A 19,043-nucleotide genomic window follows, 5' to 3' on the forward strand; every position below is an offset into this window, starting at 1 on the left:
TAGTTTATTTGTAACCCGCTTTTCCAAAATTTTGATCAAAGCAGCGAACAATTATTTATAAAAACATTCCAATAAAATCAGTTAAAAACAGCATTAAAAGCAACATAGTAATACTAACGACAAAAGGGCCAGATGGAAGGGGAAATCAATATATACAGTCCGGGGTCATCAATGAAAAGGGGTAAGAGAAGATTTTTCATGGTGGGAAGGCTTGGGAAAAGAAATACATCTTCAGATTCTTTTTGAAAAGAGCTAAGGATATGGTGGAGCGAAGCTCATCTGGGAGACTATTCCAAGATCTTGGGGCCACGAAAGAGAATGCCCTCTGTGAGGTCCTCACATAGCGTGTCGCTGGGACCTCCAACAATTTCATCCCTGTTGATCTGAGTGTGCGGGGTGGATTATATGGGGAGAGGCGGTCCTCCAAGTACCCTGGGCCCAAGCCATTTAGGGCTTTATAGGTCATTACCAACACCTTGTATTGAGCCCGGAAGCGAATAGGCAGCCAATGAAGATCTTTCAAGATGGGTGTTATATGGTCAGACCTGGAACATCCAGCGACCAGTCTCGCTGCCATATTCTGCACTAACTGTAGCTTCCAGGTTTGGTACAAGGGTTGCCCCATGTAGAGCGCATTACAGAAATCCAATCGAGAGGTTACCAGAGCATGTACTACAGTTTCAAGGTCTCTCCTGTCCAGGTAGGGACACAGCTGGCGTATCAGCCGAAGCTGATAACAAGCGCTCCTGACAGCTGCATCCACCTGAGATGTCAGCTGGAGCGACGAGTCCAGGAGCACTCCCAAGCTGCGGACCGAGTCCTTCAAGGGGAGCGTGACCCCGTTCAGGACCGGATGACAAATTTCACCACCCAGACCTGGCGGTACTATCGCCAGTACTTCCATTTTCTCTGGATTCAGACTGAGTTTGTTTTCTCTCATCCAGCCCATTACCGACTCCAAGCAGGCATTTAGAGGAGAGATGCCATCCCTAGTTACTGCATCAGTCGGGGACACAGAGAAACATATTTGGGTGTCATCAGTGTACTGATAACACCGTGCCCCGTGTCTCCGGATGATCTCTCCCAGCGGTTTCATGTAAATGTTAAATAGCATGGGGGACAGAATCGCTCCTTGAGGGACGCCAGATGTAAGCACCCTCTTATCGGAGCAAACGTTCCCCAGCTGCACCATCTGGAATCTACCCGAGAGGTAGGAACGGAACCACTGGAGCACAGTGCCCCCGATACCTAACTCCCTCAGGCGTTCCAGAAGGATACCATGGTCAATGGTATCGAAAGCCGCTGAGATGTCCAAAAGCACTAACAGGGATACGCTTCCCCTGTCCATGCCCAGATGGAGATCATCAACTAAGGCGACCATGGCAGTCTCAACTCCATAGCCCGCCTGGAAGCCGGTTTGAAATGTGTCCAGAAAATCCGTCTCATCCAAGATCGATTGAAGCTGGGAGGCGACCGCTCTCTCGATCACCTTCCCCAAAAATGGCAGCAGCGATATAGGCCAGTAGTTATTATAAGCCAGTGAGTCTAGAGAGGGTTTTTTTAGCAGGGGTTTAACCACTGCTAGTTTTAATTTAGATGAAAATTGTCCCTCTCTTAAAGATGTATTGATTATGCGGTGCAGCATAGTTAGCACCGCATCCCCCCTGGGCCGCCAGCCATGAGGGACAGGGATCGAGAGAGCATGTCGTCTTCCTAACACTTCGAAGGATCTTGTCCACTTCCTCGGTACTAACAAACTCAAAATGATCCAGTATAACAGGGGCCATGGAAGCTCTAATAGATTCTGAAGAAATACTGGCGTCGAGATCAGCCCTTATCCGAGAGATTTTGTCCGCAAAGAAGTTATTAAATTTGTCACAGCAGGCTTTAGATGGTTCTAAAATAGGGTTCAGGGAGGGGGGCAGTTGTGTCAGCTCCCTCACTACCCTGAACAGCTCTGCCGGACGCGACTCCGCAGACGCAATACGTGCAGCATAGAACGAATTCTTTGCTGCTCTTATTGCCACTCCGTAGGCCTTCAAATGAGAGTCTAGGAGTGCCTTGTCAGCTAAGTGCTGGTGTCCTTGCCAGTCGCGCTCTAGTCGTCGCAGAACCCGCTTCCTTTCCCTGAGGTCTTCCGTATACCAGGGCTGTTTTTTGGAAGCAGGCCTGAAAGGACGCTTGGAAGCGATACTGTGTATAGCCCTGGAGAGATCAGTATCCCAGATGTTAGTCAGGGCATCAACAGAGTCGCCGTCAGTTCCAGCCATATACCCCTCTAGGGCTTCTTGGAACCTTTTGGGTTCCATCAGCCTTCGAGGGTGGACCATCCTAATAGGTCCACCACCCCCAGGGGGGCTAGAGGTAGAAGCCTTGATTCGAGCCTCAACCAGAAAATGATCCGTTCATGACAGGGCAGAGATATTAGAGATCTCTGCCCACGGAGATTCCATGTCCGTACTAAAGACCACATTGAGGGTATTACCAGTGCAATGTGTGGGCCCCGAGACCAACTGAGACAGGCCCATGGCAGTCATGGTAGACATAAACTCCCGAGCCGCACCTGTTGGATTTTGACTGGCCTCAAAAGGGATGTTGAGGCCCCCCAGGACTCCAACACCAGTTCCGAGTCCAGCTGCGTCAGCTCGGCCAGGGAGTCTGTTAGCGCACGGGGTGGCCGGTAGACCAACAGAATCCCCAGACTGTCTCTGGCCTTCAGGGTCAGGTAAATGCACTCGATGTAACCCATTTTCCGGACAGGGTTCCTGGTTAAGAAGAGAGTGTTTTTATGAATCAAGGTGACACCCCCCCACCCACCTAACCTGATCTGGTCCTTAACTGAGTACCCAGCTGGGAGGGCCTGTGCCCACACAGCCTTGCTCTCAGGCCCAAGCCAGGTCTCAGTAATGCACGCCAGGTCGCAGTTTTTATCCTGCAAAAGATCATAGATTATGTGGGTCTTGTTTTTTACAGATCTGGCATTGCACAGGAGCAGAAACAGGGTTTGTGGTACAGCTGGGCTGACCCTCAGATCTCTTTGGTTAGGAGAGTGGATGGAAGGAGAGATAGATATTACACATCGATCTTGCCTTCCTTTCCAACAAATTTCCACTCTCCTACCGCCATACCTCCCCTTGCCCTGCACAACCTCAATAGGAGCTTCCATTATGTTTACATTAGCATCCAGCACATCCTCAAGCCAACCGTATCCCCTACCCACCCCCGTGCCCGTTAATGAGGGTTGAGGTGACAGAACAGCCTGTGAATAAAGATGTGAAGAACTCCTCATAAGGGACAAGTGCTTGGAGGCCATGCTTCTCATGACACAAATCTCAACTTCCTCCTTCCTCTCCTCATATTTCAAGAACAACATGCACATGTTTGCACACACATTTAAAATTTTCAGTTTTCCCAGTTGTAATGAGTTTTTTTTTTCTGGTTTCAGACATGTGGAGTGCTTGAGTACTTTTTTTTCCTTAATAGAGCTGTGCAGTACCCTGGACTGCAGCTTGTTCACTGAATACTACCAGCAGTCGGTACTCCTTACTAGAATATAAACAAGTATACTATGAAAACATCCAGTTTGTGGGCAATCCCAATACTTTTAAGAATTATAATTATTTTACATTATATATAGCTTTGCTAGGATTATGGGAGGGTTTATTTCAGCCACCGTAGCATAACGTCCTTCAGGACTGAGGAGCAACCAGTCCTTACAGCTTCATGCGTGGGCACTTTGATAAGGCTAGATTATGTGAGCAATTTTTAAACCCACAGGATTTTTGATATTTGCATTGAATAAAAACACATCCTTCTTGACAAATAGTGGCAATATTTGGCTAGCTTCTTTATGTACCAATTTTTCACCCATCCATCCATCAGCAAGATCTGAAGCAGGCAATCAAATTCCAGCGCTGAGACAAATAAGTGCCTCTAGGTACCACAAGACTGAGAGCCGGAACAATCTGGGTGCCAACGAGAGTAAACTATCTTAAGCCGATCCTGAGTTGTAAATGTCAAATTTAAATTTGCATGCATCTATGCATAATATTTTATTAAAATTTCCATGGTTCTATTTCTCCTTTGCAACGACCATTAGATAGCATAAGAATCTAATATAACATAATTGCACCATGAAAATCCCATTGTATTATAACACCAGTTAACCCTTTAATTTAAAAAGCCAGGTGACTATTTAACCCAGGGGTAGGCAACCCTTTTGAGCCGGGGGGCCGGGTTGCTGTCCCTCAGACAACTGGGGAGCCGAAGCCAAATAAATAAATAAATAAATAAATAAATTTTAAAAATTAAATAAATAAATAAGCCAGGACAAATGTAGGACAAAATTTTCAAATGGAGGGCACTTTTTTAATAAAAAAGTGAAGACACACGAAAAAAATTTGCTGATTTTTTAAAAAATGTTAAGATAAATGCATGTTTCTGAGGCTTCTATAGACAATTGCCCCACCATGCCCCTTGCGCAAGACGCCAAAGGCCCCGGCGGCAATCGGCGGCAGGACCGGGCTGGGGCCGGTCCCAAGGCCTCGCCGGGCTGCATCCGGCCCGCGGGCCGCAGGTTGCCTACCCCTGATTTAACCACAAGAATATTCTCTGATCAGTTTAACACTTACTTGAAAACAAACTCTCAATTAAATGTCAGGCATGTTGAAGAAAAGGAAAAGCTTGCTTCTTTAGTCAGATTTTTTTCAGAGCTGCATCTTCAAATGACAAGGCACCATCTCTATGCCTTGCTTTTGTGAATTCACAGATAATGCAAAAACCAAAGAGCATCCAAGGAACTGAGAGACATGCCTCAAAATCTAATGCAGGTATGTTTATTGTTGAGAAGCCCATGGGATACCATCTATGTGGGCACTGAAATCAAACACCCATTCATATCTTCTAGTCACCAGTGAATTGTATCAGAAATGTTTTCATCAGAAATTTCTACACACTGTTTTCTTTAAGTATGCAAGAGCTATGTTGGAGTGATCAGTTCTTTGAATTATTGTATATTTTATGTTTACATACATGTATGGTGTATTGTTATTCTTTTTTCACCCCAAAGCTGTTTCAAAATATTAACAGACTTTCAACAATAAACACCAATTCATTGCATCTTGCGTCTCTTTCAGACTTGAGTTTTGTTAATTCATACCACATTCTAACAGTCTTCTATATGCAGCTTTCTATATATTGCCTAGATCTCTTACATACTTGTCTCCTCTACAGCTTGAGTCCATGCACTCTTGTTTTCAAATTGGTTAGTGTCTCAAGTTGCTTAATGACAACAACTCATTCTTTTCAGATCCCTCTAAAGCTCTTCAACTCCTCTGTCTCAGAATTTCTCTCCCTTCTTCCACATACTGGCTACTATGTGTAATTACTGCATGAACAACCCTGAATAAATGAGACACGTTCTAAATCTTCTGCCATTAATGCCTTGCTTTTTACATCACAGGAATGGAAAATCTCTTTCCATCCTTCTTGATATATATGGCATATTATCTGAAAACAAAACCACAGGTACATTCCTGATTTACAAGCATTATAATGCTAAAAGGTAGCCTCAGAAAACTGTTTAAGAGAGTATCAACTGTTATGCTGTATACACAAATTATACCCTGCTGCTTAAACTATCTACTAGAGTTGGTATTATTTTTAATCATTTCATAGGCAGGAATAATATAGATGAGAATTTTTCACCTGGTATCCACACATCCTTAAGTGTTTCTGGAGATGCATCCTTTGTGCAAAAGGTGTTCTTTTTGCACCAAAAACACATTTCCGGCAACAGTGGATTTGGGCTCCCCCCCTATAAAGTTGTGGGGTTTTGTGTGAAAAATGTGTTGTTTTAAACGTAACAAAACAGAAAATATATTGTTTCCAGAATCATGGGTTTTGTGCAAAATTTGGGATGGTGGTGGTGCTAAACCATGATTTTTTTGTTGTGCTTCTGAAAACAGTTCCCTCCCTCATAACTTTTTTTTAAAGAAAACCACAGCTGTGCAGACATGACAGTCAATGTGGTTATGTCTGATGATGCCAATTCCCCAGGAAAAGAAAGAAAGAAAGAAAGAAAGGATTTCCAAGGTGCTGCAGATCAGGGCACTGGGGATGATGTCTGTAGTGCTCTGTGAGTCCTTTTGAAAGCTAGGAACAGACAGCTGGACAGATCCCTCTGGGTCTTGTCCCAACTCTTTCTCTAAATACACCCCAGGAAAGCACTGCAGACATTGGCCTCAGATGGGCCAAAAGAAGCAGATTCAGGCCACTTGGCGGTGTGGCATTTAGATGATGCACCCCCCCCCCCAAAAAAAAGAAGAAGTGGGGAACTGTGCTGTGGCCATTCTAAGTGAGGAAACATCAGACTAAAAAGAAGCTGAAAGAAACCTCTTTCAGAAAAGTGCACACCTTCGACAGTACATAAAAATGCCATGATGCAAGTCCAGTCCAAAGGAGTGCTCCAGCCTAACCCTAACCCTAAAGTAGTGTATAAATGCACCAGTGCAGGTGCACACTTAAAAAGGACAGAGCTGGCCGTCCGGGTGGCAATGGAAAAAAAGGGAGAGTGTGACACCTCCAATGGCTATACAAGATGCACAAAACAGACAGTCCAAGATGGGGCATGGGGTGAAGGAGGATGAAGGGCACATGTAGGGGGGGTATGATTGTGTGTGTGTTGCCAGTGTTTTACTGGGCACATCTCTATTCTGATGCCCAGTGGAGGGTCACAAGTGCGACAGTGTGCACAATCAAAGGGAGTGGCCATCCAATGGGATGGCATCTAGGCAATAGACAGTTATCAGTGGTGTGTTTATGCGATGGTGCACATGGATGGTGGGGGCAAAAGTTAAAAAAATAAACCAGCAGTGCAGCTTGATGCCGCACTGTGTGGTCGTGGCATGTGCATGCTGGTTACCATGAGAATTGGTGGTGCAGTCAGCGGGGTCTCAGCTCGGTCTCTGAAGCAGCAGCTTTGGGCCACTTTTTCCTACCTGCCTGCTTGACTGCATCATTTTCCAGTACCCTTATCAGCAGGATGTTGGAAGCCCTTTGGGTGGTGTCCTGTTTGACATTAAATATAAATACAAGACCCTAAGTCTGGCTTACAATATTGTAACTGCTAGACAACATATCAGCCCACATTTTTTGAGTAAAAACAGTTTCCAAAAACAGTATTTTTGGTGTCTGCTTAAGATCACATTTCTTGCACAAATCTGTTTTTCTGCAAATCATTTTTTGCATAAAATGTGTTTTTTCTCTCAGAAAAAACAAAATAGCTGAGATCTTATATTGTGTTTGAATAGTGTAAACTAAACTCACAAACTCCATCTATGCAACTACGAACTGTTAAAACAACTTCATCAAGAAAAAAAACTCACAAAGTTAAATGGTGCTTGCACTATACCACCAATATTGTGCTATGAGCTGCATATCTGTGAATGTGCTTGCTTACTGTACCATTGTGCAATGACAGATGAACTATGATGGCTTCTACAATCCCAGGGAATCAAGTGATATGTTGAGGATATTGACCAATAGTAACATGCCATGTCAGTACGTGCAGCTGTATGAACTATGGAAACACTTGTGGAACTCCACCCACGCAACTGCAAACTGTTAAAGCAACTGCGCAAAGAAAAAAAAGCACAACCATGTGCAAAATTAATAAGCTAAAAGATTCCAGCAAGCTTCCATGCAAGCCCCTTCAAACCCCACATGTACTTCTGCACAAATGTATCAAAACATTTTGGGACATGTGAATATAGTACTGCTGGCTGGGAACCAGAAGGAGATGTGATAAACTGGTCAAGAGCATCGTTATGAGGCTGGGGAGTTAACCAATGTTATGTATAATGTACCAGGAAGCCATTGTTTCTGTTCAGCCCACTGTTGATGGACTAGACTTTGTGAATATGTGCCAGTTTAGCTGTTTCTTTTTCTAATATTCCTTTGTAGTCCTCTGCACTCCCAGGACCATTATTTCCAAATCACACGGTTGCAAGGCAAAGGTTTTATGGGGTGAAAATCATGCAGCCCATCAAAGTTATAGGATTAGCATTCATTCTTCACCACTGACTAGGGAGCCTGTGACCTACCCAATAATATCTGGAAGGCCTCATGATTCCCACTCTTGGTTTCCTACATAATTCAGTTACATATCTGAACTAAGGCAATATCAGCAAGTGCCGATTCCTTTTCTTTTCTTTTTACCTTTCTGCATGCTTGAAAATTTGTAGCTCACATGGGAAACTGGATATTTACGTAGACTTTGAATATTTCCACCATTTGATCTGCCTCTAACTGACTTTATTATTAATGCATACAATGAATATATTATCTCAAAACATATCTTACAGTATTAAATAAGCTATTAGTAGTTACTTTTTAATAGCAAATATATCCCTATTCATTATAGGCTGTACTATGCTAAACCAAAACCAGCTACCAGCTCCAGTATTTGTATCTGAATATGACTTAAGGCACAGTTTTCACTGTGGTCAATTATCTGGCAGAAAAGCCTGCAAGTGCCAACAGCACTGCATAATTGTGTTAAACTGGCTAACTCATCCGTCATCACATTTATGTTAAAAGCAGCTCACTTTGTAAATATATAATAAGATTCTGTCTGACTGCAGAGGGCTGTTTTCATTAAAAGACAGCCACAATATTTCAGAGAACAGAAAATAACCTTAGAGAAGAGAGACCTAAAATTGGTTTGCAAAAAATATGTGCTTGAGTACAAAAGTGAGATCCAGGCTGCCTCTGCTGATTTCACTTTTCCATCCACAGGATAACCAGTTGGCTCTAATGAGCTACAAAGTTCAAGCTTTAGCAATTCAATAAAATTCAGAACTTAGAAGGCAAGATAACTTTTTGTTGTTGTTTTAAGAACAGAAGACTTTCCTTCCTTCCTTCCTTCATGTTTCTCAGTAATTATGTCTCTGTGCCATCCCACTCATACTGTTTGAAATATCAGATCAATAATTCTGCATATTTTCCCAAAGACTACATTGCAAAATATAAAAATAAGAGAAGAGCTGTGTTTATCTGTAGAGAGGATACTGGATCCTAGAAACAAAAGTTGCATTGCCAAAAGCCTGAACATTTATTCTAGATTTGTAAATTAATAGTATATCTGCTATTATTGATTCAAAATTCTAATTAAGCCACCATATATGAAATGAAAGGTATAACACCAAACTTTCATCTTAAATCGATTGCAAAGCAACGAATCAGTTTTTTTATCACTTTTTAATTTAAGGTTGTATATAGGCAGGACAATAAAATCAGGAAACAGAGTATAATAGAAAAGAAAAAAAGTGTTGCTTTACTCTTGTTATAAGGTTTGAGAGTTTATTGGTATAAACTACAAAACACCTTGCAGATTGTAAGGAAATTAAAACAACCTTTGTTTGCTTGATTTAAAATATAACATTTTTAAACAGAGGAAAAATAACCTTAGAAATGGGAATTTCAAAAATATTGCTGCAGAAAACAGGGATCAGGGCTTATTCCAGCTACAAACATATTAGTGGCAAGGAGAAACTATTTCAAATGTAGCAAAGTAAATTATGTAAAAAAAATAAGTCCCCATTCTTATTGAAAGAGCAGTTGAAGAGCCAAAGCATTTTATTGATTGTTTTCCACTTTCCCACTACTGCAACCAAATGGTCCTTATTTACTTTGATTTTAAAATGCATTATTGTCTGCTTTTTAATAAACCAGAGTGTGGAACAAGAACTCAAATTATTCTAAGTTTGTTCTTAAAAGCCCTTTAAAAAACAAAAACCTGAAGGTCTTAATCCTTAAAGCCTTTATTGTACGACATGTTAGCAAATGCTGGCCTTGCAGCTGGGCCAGGACTGAAAGTGCACTTACATTTTTATGTTTAGAACTGAAGGACTCTAAAGTTAGTGCTTGCACCACAGAAAAGCAATGGCAATGGTATTCTTTGGTACTTGTGCAATTCATTCTTTTAGAAAAGGAAATGGAAAGAAAGATTTCATGTCCTGGACTTCAGGCCTTTGATCATTTGATGAACACTGGATCCTCAACCTGGGCCTCAAACTTCTCAGGCCAGACAAAGGAGGGCTAGGCTTCACAGACTGGGCCTCGATTCCTATCAGAACAAAACCTTTGGCTGCCTCACAGTGTGACAGCCTGGGAAAGGCCTACCTCAGCAGGGTTGAGATGCTCGCTCTGCCCTTTGATCTTTCATTTAAACTGCCCAAAGCGCCAGGTCAGGGATTTTAGATTGCACACCCCCAGTGGCAGAGGGGAGCAGGTCAAGAACAAAATGGGGTTGACCAGTCTAAAAAACCCTGCAACTCTTTTCTTTGGCCAGTTTCACATGACTTGTCCTGCATTGTGCAACACTAAGCCCACACTTAAAATGGAATTTGACATTACATGCTACAATGGAGTCAGTAAATGGCATTCTTTAGAGCTCTCACAACAAAGTCAATCCTTCTCTTAAGTGGCTGAATGTGTGAAGCTAGAAAACTCTTGTTTATTATTTGATGCAAGAAAATTGTATATATTTTCCAATCTAGCTTTCATTGCATCCTCCCGTTGCTGAAGACTGGAAGGAACTTAACAAATATATATCAGAGGTGGTACATCTGTTCACCCTGATCTGCACAAGTTTTATTTAGACAGATTCAAGACGCCACTTGAAATTCAAATATTCCAAGCAGCTGAAATGCCTCTTGTACAAAAACATCATCAACGGACTTCAAAAAAGTAAAAGAAATGGAACAATTTGGAATAGCACATGGAAAATACAGCCGTACAATTAGATTGTTTTGCCATTATTACCCATACACTCCCAAATAGCAGCAACCTCTCTAACATTTTAAAATTTTAAAATGAAAATAAGACTATTCCACTATATAAATATCTGGGTAACCCCAGTGAGGCCCTCCATCTCAGTCTGTACACATGGGGTATAAGAGACACAAGAAAACATCAATTGCTTCAAAATGTAGAGGGTTGGATCCTGACATTCCCATACTTAAAGAACAGCCATTTAGCAATGAGACTTGTTACAATGCAGTCTTATGCTTGTCTACTCTGAATTCAGTTTTACTGAGTTCAACAAGGCTTATTTCCAATTGCAATTTTAGTTATAAAATTGTTTAAATCCATTGATTTAAATAGCTTCCCCTAAGTATGTATATGTCTGGATCCAACTTCAAATGTTTATGCTATGTAAGTGCAGACATTTAAAGTTGTCTATGCATATGATTAAAACAAATTAGATTCCTAGTAAACTAAATTTTCACAAGTTGTACATCTACCTTTTAGATTTCCCAGCTACAGTACCTGATTTATATGTACAAAAGAAGGTAGAATGTGTTTAGTTAATGATAATGATGGAACTATAGACATTCTAAGACATCTAGTTCAGTCCTTTACCAAAACAGGAATCCCACCCAACCTCCAAAGAAGGAAAGTTTGTCACTTTATGAGATAACATTTAACTGGAATTTCCCTTCTTATAATTTGAATCCATTAGTTTGGGTACTCTGGAGCAGTAAACAACAACAACAACCATGCTTCACCAGATAAAATATGGGAGATTTGAAAATTAGTATAATACCATCTCAGTGTTCTCTTCAACAGGTTAAGCCCTTTCCCATAAGCCTATGTTTCCAGTCGCATATCATTTTGGTCACTTTCTGCTGGACACATTCCAGTATGTTGAGATGCTTCTTAAATTGTGGTTTAATCCAGGTTAGGTAATTTTGATTAAATACTTGAACATATCATCATAGGACATGTAATATGAAAATCCAACACAGCTAATACCCCATTTGTTCATATCTTCACAAAGAATACAATACTTCGGTTTGCTTAAAAACAAGCGAACTGCCCTTGGACTACACTGCTGTTAACCTTAACATAATTCATAATAATGTTATTTACAGAATTAAAGAAGGAAAGGAGGCAGTTAGTTAGACTAGACAACAGTGATGCGATCCTGTAGAAGTCTCATACTTCATCACTCTGTGTAGCATGCACAATTACAGAATGAATCCAATACTTCATACTCCATATTGGATTAACCTGGAATAGCTAAGCTCTCAATTAATAACTAAGCTCCCAATTAATTAATTGTTATTTTGACAAAGGCTGTCTTCAGATACACTAGTGCTTGTAAATCATTGTTCTTTCAGTGTTCTCTACAAGAGGAATTGCAACCAGTTTTCAAATGACACTTACTCCTGTGTGTTTATTCTGTTCTATTCCATCCACAATAGCTGCTAGAGATAGGGAAAAGTTAATTTACCATCATTTAAGGCATTGCTTCTCATGGGGTGTAAAAAACAAAACACCCCCCCCCCCAATTGTGTTGGCTTTGGATTGGATGTGTAAATTGGAAGAAATTAATTAGAGAATATGTGTGAATTGATAGGCCTTCAAGTCACCTGTTGAATTATGGTGAACCCATGATTTACATAGGGGTTTTTTTTAAGGCAAGGAGTATTCAGAGTATTCAGAGTTCCCTTCTCTGAAATATAGCCTACATCCTTTTATATTTGTTGACAGTCTCCCATCCAAGTACTAACCAGAGCTGACCTTGCTTAGAATAAACACTGTTAAAAATGTAGCACCTGGAAATGTTTTTTTCTCTTGATTTTTTTGAAGTGAACATGATAGTACTTTACTCCTCTTTCATTAACACATTCTTTCACCTTTTTAAAAAAAGTTTTAATCCCAATTAAAATATTAGGAAAATTCTCTATATTATAAAACGGTGCTCACCACAAAGTACAGGCATGCATTAGGTTCACCAGCCCAATATGTTATTGCCCAAATCAAAGACACATCCCTTGAAAGAGTAGCACTAAGGGCATCTATACTTGTAGATGTTGCATTACACTGTCATCAAGCCTTTTATGTTTTTAATTTTTCTTACAAATGTTCAAGATGCTGAACTCCTAGAGTTTGGGAGTTTATGAGAAACAAACAAATGGCTAAAGTTGAAAGGAGAAGAAACCATCAATATTACAGTAGAGAGAAAAATAGTTACTATTTATCCTGAATTTAGTCACCTCCACAGTGTCAAGCAGACACAGAAAGCAATAATTTTCAGAAAAAGAGCTGAGGAGGAAAAGTGGGCGGCAGAGACTAATTAAATCTAACTTTGGTACATGGAACTGTGTAATAACTCTTAGTTTCTGAGCTATCGCTATCAGCAAATTATGCTTCGTCTGATCCTTCATTATTTTCTCCATGGATGTCTAAAAACTGAATGCTTGCCTAGATTGAGACAGGTTTCTCTATCCTTTTGCTTGTCAGTTTATTTCTTGATTTGGTGTACAGTATTTGCAAACACACAGAAATTTATTTCACTGAAAATGAGGGAAAGCTGTGGCCTCTGTAGCGAAAAGGTCTTGCCACTATGCTGGCAGAATCCCAGACTGCATTCCTGAACCACATATTGGACAATGTTTTAAACTTGACTTCATTTGAATGCATTTAGATGACAGTAAATAGATGTACAATTTATCTTAAATAGTTTATTCCTTAATTTAAAGTAAGTATTTCACAGTTCATTTCCCCATATTTCTGGGGAGGAAATCTTAGAGAAAATGGGAAAGAGAATCTCCCATATTTTATCTGGATTTTTTAAAACAGAGGCTGGATGAACATCTGTCAGGGATGCTTTGATTTAGATTTCCTGCATGGCAGGGGGTTGGAGTGGATGGCCCTTGCGGTCTCTTCCAACTCTATGGCGCGTTACAGACCGCCCCTTTGGGGTGGCCGGTAGGCGTGCCTTTCCCCGGTGTATCGGGGCCTCAGCTGCCAGACCAACAGCCTCCGAGGCCCTGATCCGCCGCTTTGCAGGCTGCGGGGAAGCGGCAAAAGGCCACTTCCCCGCAGCCTGGAAAGGGGTGTCCTTGGGCCTTCAAGCCCCAAGGACACCCCGCAGCGGCGGGGAGGAGGAGAAAGGGGCCGCTTGGCCCCTTTCTCCCTTGTGTTGCTGGGTGCAGCCGTCTGAAGGCTGCGCCCAGCGACGCAAACCAGGAAGGAGCTCCGAAACAGAGCTCCTTCCTGCTCCGTGCAAAGGGCGCATTAAGCGCCCTCGCATGGAGCGATGGTGTCACATCTGCGCCGCCTCGTTTGGAGGCGGCGCATTCTTCACGCCATTATGGTGGCGGCCGTGTGGAACGGCCGCCGCCATTTTGTACGGACTCAGTACGTACTAGGGTTAGGGGGGTGCGGAAGCACTGCCCCTTCCTAACCCTAGTACGTACTGAATATGTACTAATATGGCGGCCTGTAACCCGCCTCAGATTCTAAAAAAGTATTCAGATATTTACTCTTTCCTCTTCTATGGCGGCTCTGAAGAAAATTAACGGCTTGGACCCTTTCCTTAACCCCAAGTTGCTATTAGCTCTGGAAGGAAAGATTCCATCAGCATTACAGGATTAAAAAAAGACAAAAATTATTCACCTTGACATTGATATCTGTGTGAAAAATATACACAAGTACCATCTTTCATGTGCTCTTTGGTACTACTGAACTAAAATCATACAAACCAGTTTGTCAAAAAGGAAGCAGTTGTTCTGTGAATCCAACTCAAAAAGCATTTTATTTCTTCCTCTTCCTCTGAGGGTCTCAGTTGGCAGTGGTACCAAAGAGAACTTACTGTATATACTTGTGTATATGTCTAGAAATTTTAGTTAAAATATTGACCCCAAAAAACTGAGCTGACCTATCAATATATGCTTCAGTGTAAATACTGTACTTTTATAAATAAAGGAACTGTTCTCTGGTGAAAGGCAAGAGCGTAATCTGTCCTGGAAGCAATGACCTCCCCCTACTTTCTCATCTATCCAGCCTTTACAAATTGTTATTGGAATTTTTTCCTTTGCTTCGTCCTTTAGATCCTTAGTTACATGCCTCTAGGTTTTACCCTCGGCTTATCCACAGGTCATATCAAAATTCATAATTGTGGTCCAAAAACCTACCCTCAACTTATATATGAGATCAACTTATAGTCAAGTATATACGGTACTTTCCAAACCTAATAATACTTTGGGGGCACATTTCCTTAGAAGTGCAATGAGGGAACAAAGGATTAAACTGCTTCTTCACCTACTACTTTTTAAAACACAAATATAGTTACTAACATTCAGCATTATAGCCACTGTGGCCCTTGTTATAATATGGCATAGAAACTAGGGGACTGTGTGAAAGTGTGAAAAGTGCGTTGGGTCCCAATTTTGGGAGAAAAGCAGGATACAAATTATATAATATAAAAATACTTTTTATAGAGATCTCAAAAACAGTCTATGTTAGGTATTAACTAAGATTTCCTCACCAGTGCTTACCATGGTACGCTGGTAAAATGCTAGAAAAACGTGTAGGAAGTGTGTGTGTGTGAAAGCCTGATGCGCATCCCTCACCTCCAGCATCCCTGAATGATTCAGGGACACAGAAGGTAAAGAGACAATTCCCTGACATTTAGGAAGTGCATCAGGCTTTCACACACGCACACTTCCTAAATGTTTTTCTGGCATTTTACCAGTGCTTACCAGACAGTAAATGCTGGTGTGGAAATCTTCATACTCCTACAGCAGCCCCTGCTCCTAGGTGTAACAGAAATGTGACATATAGAAATTAAGCAGATGAAGCTTTACTTAACACAGAGGTGGCCAGTGAGAAAAAACTTCATCCATGCATCATCTATGTATCAGAATTTCTTTATGTGTCAGGCTTCTCTTAAAAGGTCCAAGAGTAAGGTCAGATACAGCAGATGTCAGCTTATTAGAATCATCCTGAAGGCCGGAAGACCCTTTGGCCTGTTAGATATGTTTTTGCAGCTTCAGTGAGCATGCAAATGACTACAACTTAATCTTTCCTGCCTGAGTAAATTATTCAGTGAATAAAAAATAGAGGAAACAAACAACAAACAAACAGGTCAAAACATGTTCAATTTGTTTATTTCCATCTTTGACCCATCTCCTGGTAAGAAAAGCCTTTCAATAGGGTCAAGTGAATGCAACTGCTACATAAATCCTTGTAGACAACTATGGACTAGCTGTTGTTGTTCATGGCCCTTGAGTCTAAGGAAACAGTAAATAAATATTTACTGTGTTCCTCAGAGTCTTTTTTGCCAACAAAAGTTAAATAAATCACATAGGTATCAATCCATGTGTTAAATCCCATTCATACTTCAGGGGTTGTAATTTGCCTTCGTTTTTAATCATGGTGGACCTATTATTTAAAACCAAAACAATCCACTAAGAACAGTCAGGCAAGGGTAAAATTTGCCTCTAATCTGAAGATTTTCTGTGAATATGGTGCCTGTGTTGCCATGACAACACTGTGATGTCTCAGAACTCAAAAGCAGCATCTCTTTTGATTCTCACCTTTGGCCATTTTATTGAGAACCATGTCAATTAGGATGTAGGTTCCACTTCTTCCAGCACCATCACTACAAACAGGGAGACAGGAAGAAGAAGGAGGAAAGAACAATGATCAATTCAGTGTGCACAAAAAGCTAACAGAAACACAGCAGCCGGTGATGTGATGATAAGACGTACAATACTGGGGTGAGGAGAGGCAGAAGGGGAAAAGAAGAATGAGACGGAGGAGAGAGGGAAGGAAGACACTAGCAGACTATCTGTAGAAATGAAACTGGTTGTTTTGTGTGTCAACTATAGTTTTGCATGATACATTTCCTTCTTTAGACAAAGATATGCTTCTCTTTGAGTGTTTCCTGATAGGTTTAAACAGTAATAAAGTGAGTCATTTACAGCTTCTAAAACCAGACTTATTAGGGAAAAGCCAAAGGACAGAAGAACAGATTCCTACAATGACTTCTTCTGAGCTACAGAAACGTTACAATTCTGTAAGCTGACCTTTCAGTCACTGGACTCTCCTTACAGAGTGAAAAATCCTTTGTTATTTAAACATCTCATTATTTCCTTATATATGTAAAAAAATTGGATACCTTCCACAAGAATGTGGCAGAAAAATATGCTCCCAAATGTTTGGTTTTACTTCAAAGCACACACAAAAAATTGCCACAAGTCTTCTAAAGGGTTTATTTCAACCAACTCAGAGCACTGAACAGATACATGAATTCCTGGAGATTTGTGACTGAGCACTGAGAAAATGCCAACATCTGAATGCAGACCGCACTGCTGTCAAGGGCCAGATTATAATTAGCAATGTGATGGTTTTCATGTCTGTTGCTAGAAAACATAATTAAGATTTAAGCAATCAATTTTTCTTGTCCTTTCCCCCACACATTTTAATGTACAGTTTTGGTGGCAATGTTAAAAAGAGTTAGCAACATCAGTTGAAATGATTTGTTTTTGTAATTTCCTTTACCTACACAAATTACTAATGGATTGGAAGGGGAAGACAACACCATAAATTTACTATAGTTTTTGAGTTTAAATATAATTCACTAGATCGTAAATATAATTTACTAGATCACATTTTTCAACCACAGATTTAATGATGCTGGTGGGTGTATAACTAGGCAAGGAGCTTAACATATTGCTTTTTATGGTATGTGACATGGATGTAATAATTTACATAAAGATAAGACACCATAGATGTCTTTCCAATCACTGCAAAATAAACTGTGCCATTATAAGTAAATCCAGATATTAATTGCACTGAAGCCATGACATCAGTGCAATTCCTTAAGTTCATACACAAATGACCCTCAAAACTAATTTAGTGTTCTGGTGATATACCAAAATCCATGCATTATTTTTTCTGCAGCAATTTCTCAGATGGATTACAAAGCACTCCTTATTGTCACGAAACTGCTAATGGTTAAGGCTCTGTCTCAAGCCTCTCTCTTACAGTGCTCTTAGATAGCACTGAAGAAGGAGGCCCATTCTTCGCAGGTCAATATGTGTATGTACATGTTTGTGTGCATGTTTATACATACATATACATTGGTGGCCGTGCATTCTCTCTATTAATTCCAAACAGTTTAAAGCAGTAGTTCCCAAACTTTGATCCTCCAGGTGTTTTAGACTTCAACTCCTAGAAGTGCCAGCCAGCTTGTCCAATGGTCAGAAATTCTGTGAGCTGAAGTCCAAAACATCTGGAGGACCACAGTTTGGGAACTGCTGATTTAAAGCAATGAAACTTTTTTCATGAAGAAGTCAGAATGTTTGTCAGAATAATGCTAAGTCTCTGAATTTATTAGGAACTTATCTCTTGTTTAGCCAGAACAAGGAACTACTTTGAATTGTTGACCTAAATCAATCCACAGAATGGTTTCAATTTCTGATCTCATCTATGTGATTACCTTATCAGCCCCTCTGTCAACAGCTTTAAAATTGTACTTGCCTGCAATGAACAATTACTGGACAAGAACGACCCCGGTAGCACTTGTTTACTTTTCTGTAACAAAACAAATATAAACATTAATAAATATATTAATTTGTCTGGTGTTTATCAGAAGCACAGGATGCATTAAAAATGGGATAATCTTTACTACGGATAAAAATTGCCACATATATTATAGTAATTCATCCAAGGCTATATTCTTCAAAGCAGTTCCTCCAGTATATGTTTAATGAAATCATTTGGACAGTGCATGCAATCCTTCAAACACTGCTCCCATATAAGATCTACTGCAATAGAAATGCTTTCATTGAAGGCACAGTGTTCAGTGAATTCTGACCTAGAGTAATGTACATGAGTTAATAACAGCAGAAGACACTACTAATTTGGCTATGGAACAGACTATTCACTTCCAGCTATGGTAGGTGAAGTCAAATCCCCATTCTGTATCACAATACATAGATACTCTCTCCATATAATTTACATCAGTGATTCCCAAACTCTGGTCCTCCAGATGTTTTGGACTTTTACTTCTAGAATTCCTGATTGTTGACTATGCTAACTGCGGCTTCTGGGAGTTGAAATCCAAAACACCTGGGGAACCAAATTTTGGGAGCTACTGATTTACATGGTTTGCAGTAATAATAATAATAATAATAATAATAATAATAATAATAATAATAATAATAATAATGCATCATCATCAT

The 19,043-nt window shown here is 40.4% G+C and overlaps 1 protein-coding gene across 1 annotated transcript in view; it reads right to left on the reverse strand.

Moving 5' to 3' along the window:
• The window catches only part of PTPRN2 (protein tyrosine phosphatase receptor type N2), a 532,969-nt gene that overhangs the window by 7,560 nt on the left and 506,366 nt on the right, over window positions 1–19,043 (reverse strand). Inside the window, exons 18-19 of the mRNA XM_042474222.1 lie at window positions 18,340–18,393; window positions 16,392–16,456 (exon numbers count right to left, since the gene is read on the reverse strand). Coding sequence (XP_042330156.1) covers window positions 16,392–16,456; window positions 18,340–18,393 — 119 coding nt within the window. The remainder of the gene's footprint in view (window positions 1–16,391; window positions 16,457–18,339; window positions 18,394–19,043) is intronic.

This window comes from Sceloporus undulatus, chromosome 6 (assembly GCF_019175285.1).
Source record: "Sceloporus undulatus isolate JIND9_A2432 ecotype Alabama chromosome 6, SceUnd_v1.1, whole genome shotgun sequence".
In the NCBI taxonomy this organism is placed as follows: domain Eukaryota; kingdom Metazoa; phylum Chordata; class Lepidosauria; order Squamata; family Phrynosomatidae; genus Sceloporus; species Sceloporus undulatus.